Source organism: Cryptotermes secundus, unplaced genomic scaffold (assembly GCF_002891405.2).
Source record: "Cryptotermes secundus unplaced genomic scaffold, Csec_1.0 scaffold391, whole genome shotgun sequence".
NCBI lineage: Eukaryota > Metazoa > Arthropoda > Insecta > Blattodea > Kalotermitidae > Cryptotermes > Cryptotermes secundus.
This window is the reverse complement of record NW_019737394.1, coordinates 1923822-1936345: the sequence shown is the minus strand read 5'-3', so window position 1 is coordinate 1936345 and position 12524 is coordinate 1923822. Positions and strand designations below refer to the sequence as shown.

The following is a 12524-nucleotide window of genomic DNA, read 5'->3' as shown; positions in this document are numbered from 1 at the left end:
AATTTTTATGTTTTAGACAGCAGATGGGAAGATCAAAGGTCCTGGACTGAATGGTAGCAAGCATTAACCGAATTCAGTCTCCTCTTAACACATGACAGTATTAAAGGAACTTACTCTTTTGGGCCTCTTGGTAAAGCTGTCATCAGAACATGGAATATCTATGCTAATTAGCCTAACAGAGTGTGTTTCTTTTATATCCTGTTTACCTGAAGATGGAAATAGAACTGGTTTCTAAAACCTAGTGATTTTAATGAACTTCAGTTATGGACAAACTCCACAAGAACTGCAGAACAATTACAAATGTAAGCAGTTTTGTTCCTTTTTATCTCTGATACCTGCCAGGTTTCTCCTGCTGACATGATATAGCTTTACAGGATTTGAAATTCTCACATTAGTGGTTATGAAGAGTTTTTTCTTCTGGAATTTAATACCTTGTAGACCATTGAAAGTCAAGTGGCATTTCAGAGAAACGTGCCTTTTCTCTCTTCAGGTCAGTGAATAAGCCAGGCAAGTAACTGGCATGTGCAGTTTCGTGGCAGTTTCTTGCTTGTCTTATTCGTTACCCTGAAGGTGGAGGTGACATGTTCCTCCGAAACTTCCGTTGACTTAGATCAGATTACAAGGCATTATATCCAAGAAGATAGAGCTACTCATTTTTAATGGTTTTTGCAAATTCCACAATTCGTTCATTTTATCCTATGGAAATAAACATTTTAGACTTCTGCAGCCACTGTGTCTTGACTATCTGCTATGGTCCAAACCACTGTTCTGTCAGCAAGGGTCTATAATATTCTTGATGAACAAAATAATGGGCAGACACTTTGGAATTATTATATTTCCTTTTAGGATATGTGATATACATAAGTTTGAGGAACATTTTTGATTAGATTTAGTCTCTAGAACTCCGATGTACTTTGTACCACAAGGTCCTTTGATATTAGCCTAATTATCAAAATCACAAATGGTATATGTGTTTTATACATGTCTCTTTGCTTTTAGGCTCACTTACTGTGATTTCACCAATTTACCTCCATTCTGTTTCTCTGTTGGTAGAGTCTGTGGCTTAAATGAGCCTGTAGAACAAATTCATGANTATTTTAATGTGTGAACATGGCATGCAATGAACTGGTTTGACGTGGATAAGTAAGCACCTGAAGATGGCATTATTATGCCGAAACATGTAGTGCGAAGGAGAGAAGGAGATAAATGAGTGTATGCACTGCAAGACGGATTAAATAAATCATGGATTCATGATGTCTATTGAGTGCACCTTTAAGTTCTATCACACTTGAAGTATGCATATTTCCTGATAACTTGATGGTAGCCCAGAATGTGTTGGACTATGCTAACTTCCATATTGAGGTGTCCAATGAAAGGTTTAGATGAAGTGTCATCATTTCAAACCATGTCATATCAGTAATGCAGTCAAAATAAATTGAACCTAAAAGGAATGGGTGCTCACATCCTGCCCTTAGGTGGCCAAGCAGGCGTTACAAGAGATGGTGATCCTGCCGTCGTTGCGCCCAGAACTGTTCACGGGCCTGCGCACTCCGTCCCGGGGATTGCTGCTCTTTGGACCACCTGGCAATGGCAAGACATTGTTAGCACGTGCTGTCGCCACTGAATGCAGTGCTACATTCTTTAGCATCAGTGCTGCCAGTCTGACATCGAAGTATGTTGGTGAGGGTGAGAAGCTAGTCAGGGCCCTGTTCTCTGTTGCCAGGGAGTTGCAGGTGAGTCATATGTTCCCCTTTTAACACAGTAGAGCTTAAAAATGTTAACAATTTGTTCTTGAATTCCAGGAATATAATTCCAGTATGAAAGATTCAGGTATTTTCGTGGGGCTTGGCATGTTTTGGCAAACACAGTAATGAACCTTTCCACAAAAAAATGTGGAATTTCTTGAGTAGCTGAGGAACTAATAGCTTCTCAAGAAGAACTGTGCTCCATGGAATTAATTCAGTGGGCCTTTGAGTGCCTGTCTGCCTTCGTGCAGCCCCTTCAGTGCTGTATAGTCACACCTGTGCCACCAGTTGGTTTCACCCCTTGTGGGTATTAATTTTGATACTTTGCTGCTGTCACCACCACATGGACACTATGTTGATTCTTACCCTTGAGCACCTTTTACTTGTAATAATGATGTTAAATAAATCTATCCATGAATCCAGAGAACTCACTAATTTGTTGCATTACCAGGATACATGACAATATTATCACTAGACCTTCATTGCTATGTTAACCTGAAATTGCATAATGACATTAATGAATATTTTACTTATGAAACTTGTATATAAATCAAGATTTGTAGTTAAATTTTCATTTTCATATCCTATCCAGTCCTCCTTTCTCTCTGATGATGTAATCTTGATGATAAAGTCAGAATATAAAATTGTCCATGAAGGAAGCATACATGGGTTTGCGAGGAGCAGGATGTCAATTGTGTCTCCATCTGAACGGGTTGCTCACCTGCTTACACTCCTGACCTACACTTGAGAGACATCAAGTCCAGATCTTCGCTAATGCATCAACTGTCATCTGTGGGCATTTTTATGATTTTCCTGAGTCATGTCAGGCAGATTTCATTGTAGTACTTGAAATTAAACACCAGTCCCCATTCTCTTCAGTTTTCCAAGCATAATTCCCTCATATCATTAGATATTAAATAATGCCCTAACCAGACCTGTTCTTTTGCAAAGTCAGAACAGTGAGATGCATACCAGGTCCTGACCATGATTCAGGTGCCATGTCAGGCTCATGGTTTGTAACCGTCCAAACCTTTTAATATTCTTTAATGGACGCATGTTCCTTTTCAGCCATTTCAATAGAGTGACTGATTTATAAAGGTGACCCATCCATTAAGAAGTTGACATGCTTTTCGCATTTAGACAGGAACAACTTATTTTGTTACCTGGACCTTGGGTGACCGTTAGAGGGTCGAGGCAATTATGAAAAGGATATGTTTGTTGTCTGCCCTAAACTAAGACATAAGTGCTTTCACATGTAGGGTCCCGGGTTCAATATCTCTGGATCTCTTCATTCTAAAAGCTATTAATGTGATTGTCTTGTACTGATGGTATCATGAATTGGCAGTTAAAATCAGCCATTAGAAACTATTCTTGTCTGGGAGAAAGGCCGTCGGTTCAAATCCTATACGGTGATGAAGTGACGCTCCCGCAGAATAGAAGCAGAGGCACTTGGCGTTCAGAATTCATCAGAGACAGACGTATCGGACTTGGCACTTAGAATTCACCAGAGGCAGACGTCATTTACCTGCTCTCTCCAAGTTTATCTAAATTTAACAGTATTTATTTGGCTCGATTAATCTTTGGCACATTACTCCCTACTCGCCGATAAAGTTATAGTTTGATTCTGAAATAAACAATATTGTGATTAAGCAGAAAATAGAGTATTTATTTGTATCAGTGGACTAGTTTTAAATGTGCAGTCTCCGCGTTGCCCCAGTTATTACCGTGGCACAACCCTGAGAAGAGTCAAAAGTGTTCTACCGAAGCGGGCAAACAAATAAATAAACATAAAGATAAATAGGCAACGGTCACGAGAAGTGGTGAACAGCGGTTGTAAGAAGTGACGGCCGTGTGCGGTTGTAGGTTCCCACTGCTTTATCTCAGAAACTGTATGGAATAGTACACATATACACTATTTTGCTTAGAATGACTAATACTGTGACCGCTGAGAATATTAACCTTTCCTTGTAAGATTTGAGGCTTTCCTTGTTGGACATCCTGTATTTTTTAATCTTAAATGTTCAGCTAGAACACAGGAAAAGTCTGTACTTAACTGAGTGGAATGTCCCCCAAATTTAATCTACTCTCAATTTCTTCATATCCTTTTAATACTGCAGCAAGCAGCCTCTGTACTCTAGGGGTAACGTTCCCACCTCATGATTCAAGGTATGCGGGTTCAAACCCGGCGTAGGTTGTGGAATTTTTAAGGGCGGAAAAATTCAGGGAACAAGTCCTCTGGGAGGGGCTTTAAGCCGTGGGTCCCGTGTCATAGATTTACGGCACGTAAAAGAACCTCATGCCTCTAGGAGGCCTCTGAGCTAAATTAGGCCAAAAAGTTTCCTGCCCAAATAGTTTCCAATGCCTCCGATAGATGGGGAAGTATTAGGTACCACTGACAGAAAGGGACTAATTATTAGATACCACTGCCAAGTAGAGGGTAGAAACCTTGCTGGCAGAAAGGGGCTAAAGTATTAGGTACCACTGCCAGAGGAGGGACTAACTGTTAGATACCACTGCCAAGTAGAGGGTAGAAACCTCGCCGGCAGAAAGGGGCTGATAGCGAGCACCAGTATCGGTAGGGGATGGAGACGGTAGAAATTAAAAGGTGGATGTACAATAGACTATCAGTCACGGTGCATGGGGAAACCCACCCCCTCAATACTGAATCACTGAATACTGCAGCAGAGTTGTGTTGATGTCAGTTTCTTAACTGAGTCTCCAAGAACTGCCTAATGATATATTCAGCCTCATGTACGTTGCTGTAACTGCTGTCTCCGGTTTGGTCTTACTGACCTGCCTCATGCTGCCCATTGTGTCAGTATGAAGGTGTCCCTTTATGAAGTGGGAGCACCTGTAAGGTTGTTTTGCTGCAACTGATAATTTGGTGACTAGGATGTAGGCCAGCACAGAGAAACTGGCAGTGTAATTGGGGCCCAGTATGTCCCATGGTGTCAGTGTCCTGCCTTTGTCACAAATGATTGGTGGAAAGGGCATGCAGAGAAATGGACATTCAATTTAGCCAGTCATGAACTGAGGTTTTTGGCACAAACCTCTAGATTTCCATGTGTTGTGTGAGTTGCGTAGGACATGAGATTGTCAAAGATTCACTGGGTAACATAATGAAACTACGACAATTACTGTAAATGTTGACAAAGTTGCAGTTCATTATATTGAATGTAAAAATTGAATAAAATTTGCCATAAATACATTTAATGATTTGACAGTAACCGTAGTTATTTGTTGCCTGTCACAGAATATTGAAATAAGAAAGTAATGGACAGTTCACACTTACCTGACAGTTGTTGATTACAGCCGTCCATCATCTTCATTGATGAAGTAGACTCACTTTTGTCTGAGCGGCGAGAGGGTGAGCACGAGGCAAGCCGGCGCTTGAAGACTGAGTTCCTGGTGGAGTTTGATGGCCTCCCATCAAACCCTGAGGAGAGGGTTCTGGTCATGGCTGCAACAAATCGCCCCCAAGAATTGGATGAAGCGGCTCTCAGGTGAGTGCGAACTGCTCAGATAGATGACCAAGGTTAAATTTTTGACAGGCTCGAAGGTTGTTCTCTTTGCTAACCACCAACTACAAATGCACACTCAGTTATTGATTCATGACTGACTTTTCCTGCTTGTCTTCGTTATGTTACCTTAGTATGGACAACACAGAAAACATCATTTTGCACAGTTCTTCAATAGCTGTGTGCATATCCATTGTTGCTGGAGCAAGTTTACTGAGCCGTTACCTAGCAATGGACATCATCTGTGGCTCTGCTGTTCTGCCTGTCTGGAATCATGTCACAATACCTTTGCTGTTTGCATTCTGTGTCAGTTCTTGTTGAAGGTCACATGGAGAAACAATAGATGGCAAGTGCTACACAAACCATCTGTGAGTTAAAACAAACATTAAAATCATTAAAATCACTCCACACATGAGACCTAGCACCTATGTTGATGCACAGTTTCATGGCTATTGTTAACCTTTAAATGCCAGACTTTTGAAATGGTGGTAGCTTGAGCTGGCCGGAGTTTATTTAAGTGTTCGCTGCTGGTGCGCGTTTAAATGTCCGTTCCTATTAGGGCGCTTAAACAATTTAAAGCATTGTATGCTGTATCTGATACAATTTTTATGATAAATGGATGGAATTAATTTGTTTGTATCAGAAAAGAACATAGTTGCATATTATAACGGAAGGTTTGCAAATTTTTATACAAAGAGTTATACTCTATTTTCAATTTGTTTCTTTTAATTTTGATGCGTACTGTAAAAATGGTTTCCCAGTTCTTCACAGAGTTGTTCTGCATTATAAAATCAGTCCTGCTTTTAACACTTGACATATTTTAGCAGTCCCTGGTCTCATAAAACAGATGGAAGCAATAAAATCGTTTGGTCTTCTGCTGGCAAGTTTAAAATCTTTGTTACACTCTTCAGATTTTTTAATCTTTTAGCTAAAGGACAGAAGAATGAAAGCATTGCTATTCGAGAAAAAGCTAGAGGGTTCCCTTCTTCAGTGCTAATAAGACCTTCCGTTGTAGCTGCAAGAGATTATTTCCCTTCCTATCATCGTGAACAGACAGTAGCATCGTGACTGAGATACAGACTGTGATCTGTTTTCTGTGCGTTCATAGTGAAATTGAAAACTGTAGTTTCATTTCAGCCTATATATACATCAAGCAGATGACAACAAAAAAGGTATGTACATTGAATTTTACTATATATTTTTAACATATTAATCAGCAAAATCTGCAATAAAAGTACTGTCTCGTGGATGAGTTTGGGCATAACTCATATGTATACTCTTTTCTGTTGTTGTTCACTTAGGTATCATTTTAAGTCCTCTGTTAGGGTTATACTCAAGTCTGGCTGGTAATTATTACATTTAAAAATAAATATTTAGGACTGTGCATGTGCGTGCACTTCCACTGGTGGAGTTTAAATGTCCGATTGGCCAAATCGGGGTATTTTGGCCACAATAAGCATACTCATCACTGGCCCGATCAGGGCACTTCAGATGTTAAAGGTTAAAAGCTGAGTACTGTCAGAGATTCTTTGTATGGTACCAACATGACACAATTTTCATGCATAATCTGCACTGGATGGAGTTGTAGTTTTAGGACTTCTGCTTTGATAATAGAAGTCCAGATGGGAGAAATTGGCAAGCTGGGTTGACTGATCAGATGGGCTATCACAGACATGTGGGGAGATTCCTTGTATTTTTTGTATCTGGTGTTTAGCTCAATCTGCAAGACCTTCCCTTCTTTTCAACATTTTGTGACCCTCTTTGTGCACATGTTGGGCTAATCTTAATTTTTCATATATATGTTCTATTTCTAATTGTCTTCTTATCAATATAATATTGCAGGAGATTTTCAAAGCGCATATATGTGACACTACCAGATCATGCAACACGAGTTTTACTTTTGAGGCGGCTGTTAAGTCGACATTGCAGTCCCTTGTCTCAGGAGGAGCTGGCTAAACTGGCCACTGTTACGGAAGGATATTCTGGAAGTGATCTCACAGGACTGGCCAAAGATGCAGCTCTAGGACCAATAAGAGGTACGCATGTCTGAAATCAGTGCCAGTGTAACCCTGCAGATGAGATGTAGGATCAGACAAGATTTCTGGCAAGTGTTCATGTTGATTTATAATACCAAATGCCTGCAAAATGTAGGTTACAGAGGAATGAATCATAACTTCTAAATCCATCAACTCTTTGCATTGTGAATTTTTGCAGTTTGTGTCATTATGTCCCCAAACAATTTCTTGCATTTATTTGTGTATAAAAATGTCTTAGTGCTCAAATGTAAGACACTATAACCCGCCACACATCAAATATTTGACATTATGCCCAAATACTAATCTTCCAGCAGGCTTTGTTGTATTCTGTTTCAGTGCCACTGGATTTTCGATTTTTACTTTATGATGTATACAGATATTATTTCAATCATGCCTGTAGTAAAGACTACCCGTAGAAGTAGGTGAAAATAACGAAGTATAAATTTTGGAATTTTAATTATCAGTTTTAGGAGTTAATTAATTTTTGTTAAAGTTGGTCACTCACTGATTCCTTATTCTTATTATGCTATTACATCTCTGCAGAGTATTGTAACTTGAATGGCAAGAGCATTGCTAGGTAATTCACTGGTAAACACACAAGGCAACAATGGAAGAATGTCATTATGTGTTGCTAGGCAACAGCACACCAATGAAGATGCTTGCTAGGAATCACATGACTTATTCTCTGTGTAGTCTTCCTTATGCAACAGTAGAACTGGGTTTTCTGTGCATGGTCGGTGCAGAGACTATATAACAAGATTCCAGATGGAACAAGTTTCAGTGTTTAAGTGACAGTGAGTGCATTTTTAAGTGGCAGAGTGTATGGAGAGTTCAGGAGAGCTCAAGACAATTGAGAGATTAGTGTAGAGTGCTTACAAGAAGAGTGAATGGAAGACCTGATGCGTGTGATACAATTACAGTAATCTTAAATGTGTTACAACTAGTGAAGATCCAATAAACCAATTCACCAATCCAAACCCGCATCTCAGTCACCCAAACAAGTGACAACTGGTGCTGGAAGTGGTAAGGATGGGACCAGATTTATCAGATTATTGGTTTTGTGATTGCGTTGCTTACTTATGGAGATGGAACAAATTTTGGAATCCCTCCTAAAAAAGCTATGTGAGAGGACATGAAATACATGCAAGAAGAGATTAGAACCAACCAGAAAACAAGGAGATGATGGCCAAGATAGAGAACAACCAAAAAAGAATGGAGGAGAGGAATGGTTAGAGAGGAAATGAAACAAGAAATGAGGGCCGGCCAAAAACAGATAAGGGAAGAAACTGGATCTAGCCAAGAGGAAATAAGGTCCATAGTTAATGCCTGGATAGCAGACATGAAGGTTGATCACCTAGAGATGACTGCCTGCCACAAAGAGACGGAGACAGAGAAGATTCAGTCTGATCCAAGAATGATGCAGTCTGTAACGGAGCATCAAGAAGTCCCCAAGGAAGAGGCTGCAGTGATGCCAATCAGAGGACTGAGGAAGCGGCATAGGGACCAGAATATGGCTGAGGGGACCACCAGAAGCCGAAGGGAAGGATCCAGGCAAGGTGCGAATCTCAGAAGAAATTGACCATCACCAGCAGGAAGATGACTCACCATGCAAGAGTAGCGTGGCACAAAGGAAACATCAGGAAAGATCAGACCAGGAAACAGGCAGAATGAGGAACCCCAAAATGACAAAAGGATGGGGAAAGACTGTGGAAAGGCCTGGAATGCAACAATGGCATGAGTGACCAAGGCTTGAGACAGAAGCTTCAAGGCAGAAATGAAGTGAAGGAGGACATAGGTGGCAGATGGATGCTATATCTGAGGTAAAAGAGGACAACCATGGATGGCATCCAGTGGTGGAGTCCAGGAGAGTGAACACCTCTGGGCAGCAGAGGTGCTCGCTCTCAAGCAAATGTTATATGAGATTTCCAGTTTATAAACCATGAAACAAATGCTTGAGGCTTCTATCAGGTTATGAAGAATGATGAACTGAACATTGTGGAAAGGTTGGCCTCCTCCAAAGCGGAAAAAGAGGCTGCATATGGAGTAGGAGCTAGTAATGTAGAAGCACCAGCCTTCACCGCTAAGAAGGGGGAGACTGGCTTTGGATGATGGTGATACATCTGAATATTTTTAATACCTAGCACAAATAAAGTAAACAGCACAGTACAGCTTATAGCCATAGATGAATGACAGATTGCTTATTGATGTTGATTTCAAAAATATTACCTAGCAGTGCTGTCACAATTCGTAATTGTTTAAGAGTTTGTATGTTTACCCTCATTAAAATAATATTTGTTATTGGCAGAACTAAATCCCGAACAAGTTCGATGCCTCGACCCCAGCAGTGTCCGCAACATTAAGTTCCAAGATTTTCAAGACTCACTCAAGAGAATCCGACGCAGTGTGTCACCATATTCTTTAGCTGTGTATGAAAAATGGAACATGGAATTTGGGGATGTCAGTTTGTAGAAGCCAGCTGCAGTGAAGTTGTGCATCATTGGCGAGCATTTGCATGTCAGTATTGCACAAAGATCATAATATTGGAGGGCCAGTGTTTTGCGCAGTGTTTGTTATGATAAATAATCCAACAATTCAAAGCTCTTCTGTGATTGTTGGTTGGTGGAAGTGGCTGTGACACCGTTGAAACATACAGTATCCTGGAATCCATAGCTTTGAATGGCAAGACCTGGTACTAGCAACTCATAGAACTCCAGTGTAGGAAACTAGAAACCATGATTTCTCAGTATTTTTAGATTTCATGTAGTTTCACATGCAGTACATTCAGATAGGTGTCAGACTGGTAGTGTTTAGTCCTGAGTTTTTCTTTTAAACAGATGTAAGTTGTTTGTTTTGTTGTTTTCATGGTTATTGTATTGCAGTTGAATTTATAGAACTTGGCACATAGTTAGGTTGTACTCAGTGCAGCTGGTTCTGCCACCGTACGAGCAATGAGTCGATGAGTGAATAGCTCAAAGAAGCGTACATAGCTCAGTCTTAGACTGTAGTGATAGGCAAGGCAAGACACATGTTTAACTTGTTTTATTGTTTTGCAACATACACCAGGTGTACATGTCGAACACCAACTTTAAGGCCTCACAACGTGAAGAAAAGAAATGTTTTTCTGTTACTGTTCAGTGGAACTGAAATGGTGAACTCCTCTTGTTTCTCTCGGTTCCATTGCCTTACAAACTTGTTTTGCTACTTTTATATGGAAACCACTTGTGTGTGCTTTATGTAATAAGTTGTCCCCTTCTGTTGTTACATGTTACATACTGAAGATTTTCATGCTATATGTGGCTGCTGCTTGGATAGCTGCTGTATGAGAAGGAGAAGAATGCTTGTAAGAACAAGGGCCTCACAGGTGAACAAGTTATTTAATGGGTCCTTGCTCTAGCGAGTGTAAGCTCTTTCCATTTACATAATGCCCATCCTCAGTCCACAAATTGTAAGGGGTATGAACAAAAATGATAAATATTTACATTGTCATGTCAATTATCTCTAATAAGAAATGTGTATATATATATGAATCCTGTAATTTTGTAAGATTGCACAATCTGATTATGTTAAAGTAATGGCATTTTATTTTTAACTACTATATATGAAATGCATTTTCACTATGTTGGATTTAAGGTTCTTATGGTGATGACTGTGAAATATGCAGTCTTCTGGGGTGTAATGCCATATAGATAAGGGAGAGCCCAACATTTTGGAGGAACGTATTGCCTCCATCTGCAGCTTCAAAGAGTAAGCTGAGCAAGAAGCCACTACAGGCAGGAGGCAAGCTGGGTTACTTCTGCTGCTCTCAATCTTGACTGACTATTAAACGCTGAAGATCAAGGCAGTGTGTTCATCTGAAATGTTGGGCTGTCTGTGAACTACATGGTGTTATAACCCAGACAACTGTACTCTTTGCATCTCAAATTTTTGTCTGTGAAGTTACTGTAATGTTGCTTGTCAAGATCCTTCTAGAACATTGTTGATAGTGAGACAAATTGCCCACATTTTTTGCTTTTGATCCTACTCTCACCCCACCTTTTCTCTTTAAATAATCATATTTTGCAGTGTAGATTATAATAGTAATTCAGAATGTCAGAAAATAATTATTTGTTCATAAAACTTGTTGATAGCATTGGTTTTCCTAACATATGGCTTATACAGTAATATCAGTTCTCTTGCTGTTGACATTTCAGTCTCATTTGTTCTGAATGCAGTTACTTATACCTATAATCAAGCAGCAGCATACCATGTGGTGGTTATATTGAAAACATTTCCTGAATCTCTCAGTATTAGTGCCCTAGAGATACCACTGCTTCTAAAAAGAATTTAAATCTTCTGAATGTTGTTCTTCAGAAGAAAGAAGAAAGAAAGAAAAAGAGATTCTTGTGCTTTTTTCATGAGAAGTTTTAAGTAAAGTGCAGACAGAACATTCAGACTACAGCAGTTCATACTTCAGCCTTTGTGTTAGTAAATACTCCTCTTTCTCTCCCTAGTCCACATTTTCCTTTAAATATCTCAGCATGTCTTTTCTGCACTATTATCTTAGGTCATCTTCATTCACTTCTTCCAGACCTTTAAATAGTATATTTTTAATTGAGAGTTGCAACTGACATAACTGCTATTGTAGAGCTTCTATTTTCTTTGGCATCTTTAGTGTTTTCAAAAAAAAAAGGTCTTAGAATTTGAACAGCATTTGTTACATTTCTGCTTTTTGTAATGTGAAGAATATATATATATATACAGTAATATGTTGTGATGTGTTTCACTGCATTCCACACCCTGTATCCCATTGACCAGTATCCTGAACCATACTTTCAGGGAAGAAATGATGCTCGTTGAAAGGTAAAACCTATTTTTTTGCATGTCCTTCCCACCTTACCTTACTTAACTTATGAATTTGTGGAACTAAATCCATGCTGTAACATCCTGCATACTAAAACATGACTCTGTGCTCCATGAATTTATCTGTTATAGTACTTGAGCAGTCACCATATGGAAGGCACACAGAGATGCTGTCAAGAAGGCAGTATGAGTGCATCTTTCATTCACTCAATGGTTGTCTCCTCGTTGAAAATGCTCTCTGCATAGTGTACTCATTGTGTGGTAAGCAAGCATTTGTCCCCCTTGTTGTTCAAGAACTGTACTTACCTTTGTAGAAACTAAAGCTTACGAGTAAATTGGCTTAAGTGAAAAGTTGTTTTTGTACAAAGTGTGTAGAGCCACAGACT

At 39.6% G+C, this 12524-nt stretch overlaps 1 protein-coding gene across 4 annotated transcripts in view; it reads left to right on the top strand.

Annotated features, from left to right (window-relative positions):
* Positions 1-12042, top strand: part of LOC111870315 (spastin) — a 189829-nt gene extending 177787 nt beyond the window's left edge. For 3 of the 4 annotated variants that reach the window (XM_023862491.2, XM_023862493.2, XM_023862492.2), the window contains 4 exons: positions 1476-1733; positions 5058-5248; positions 7106-7299; positions 9605-10669. In XM_023862491.2, coding sequence (XP_023718259.2) covers positions 1476-1733; positions 5058-5248; positions 7106-7299; positions 9605-9768 — 807 coding nt within the window. In that variant the 3' untranslated portion in view covers positions 9769-10669. Of the gene's footprint in view, positions 1-1475; positions 1734-5057; positions 5249-7105; positions 7300-9604 lie in introns of all 4 variants that reach the window. The other variant, XM_033753775.1, reaches the window with a different exon arrangement.
* Positions 12043-12524: the final 482 nt, after the last annotated feature.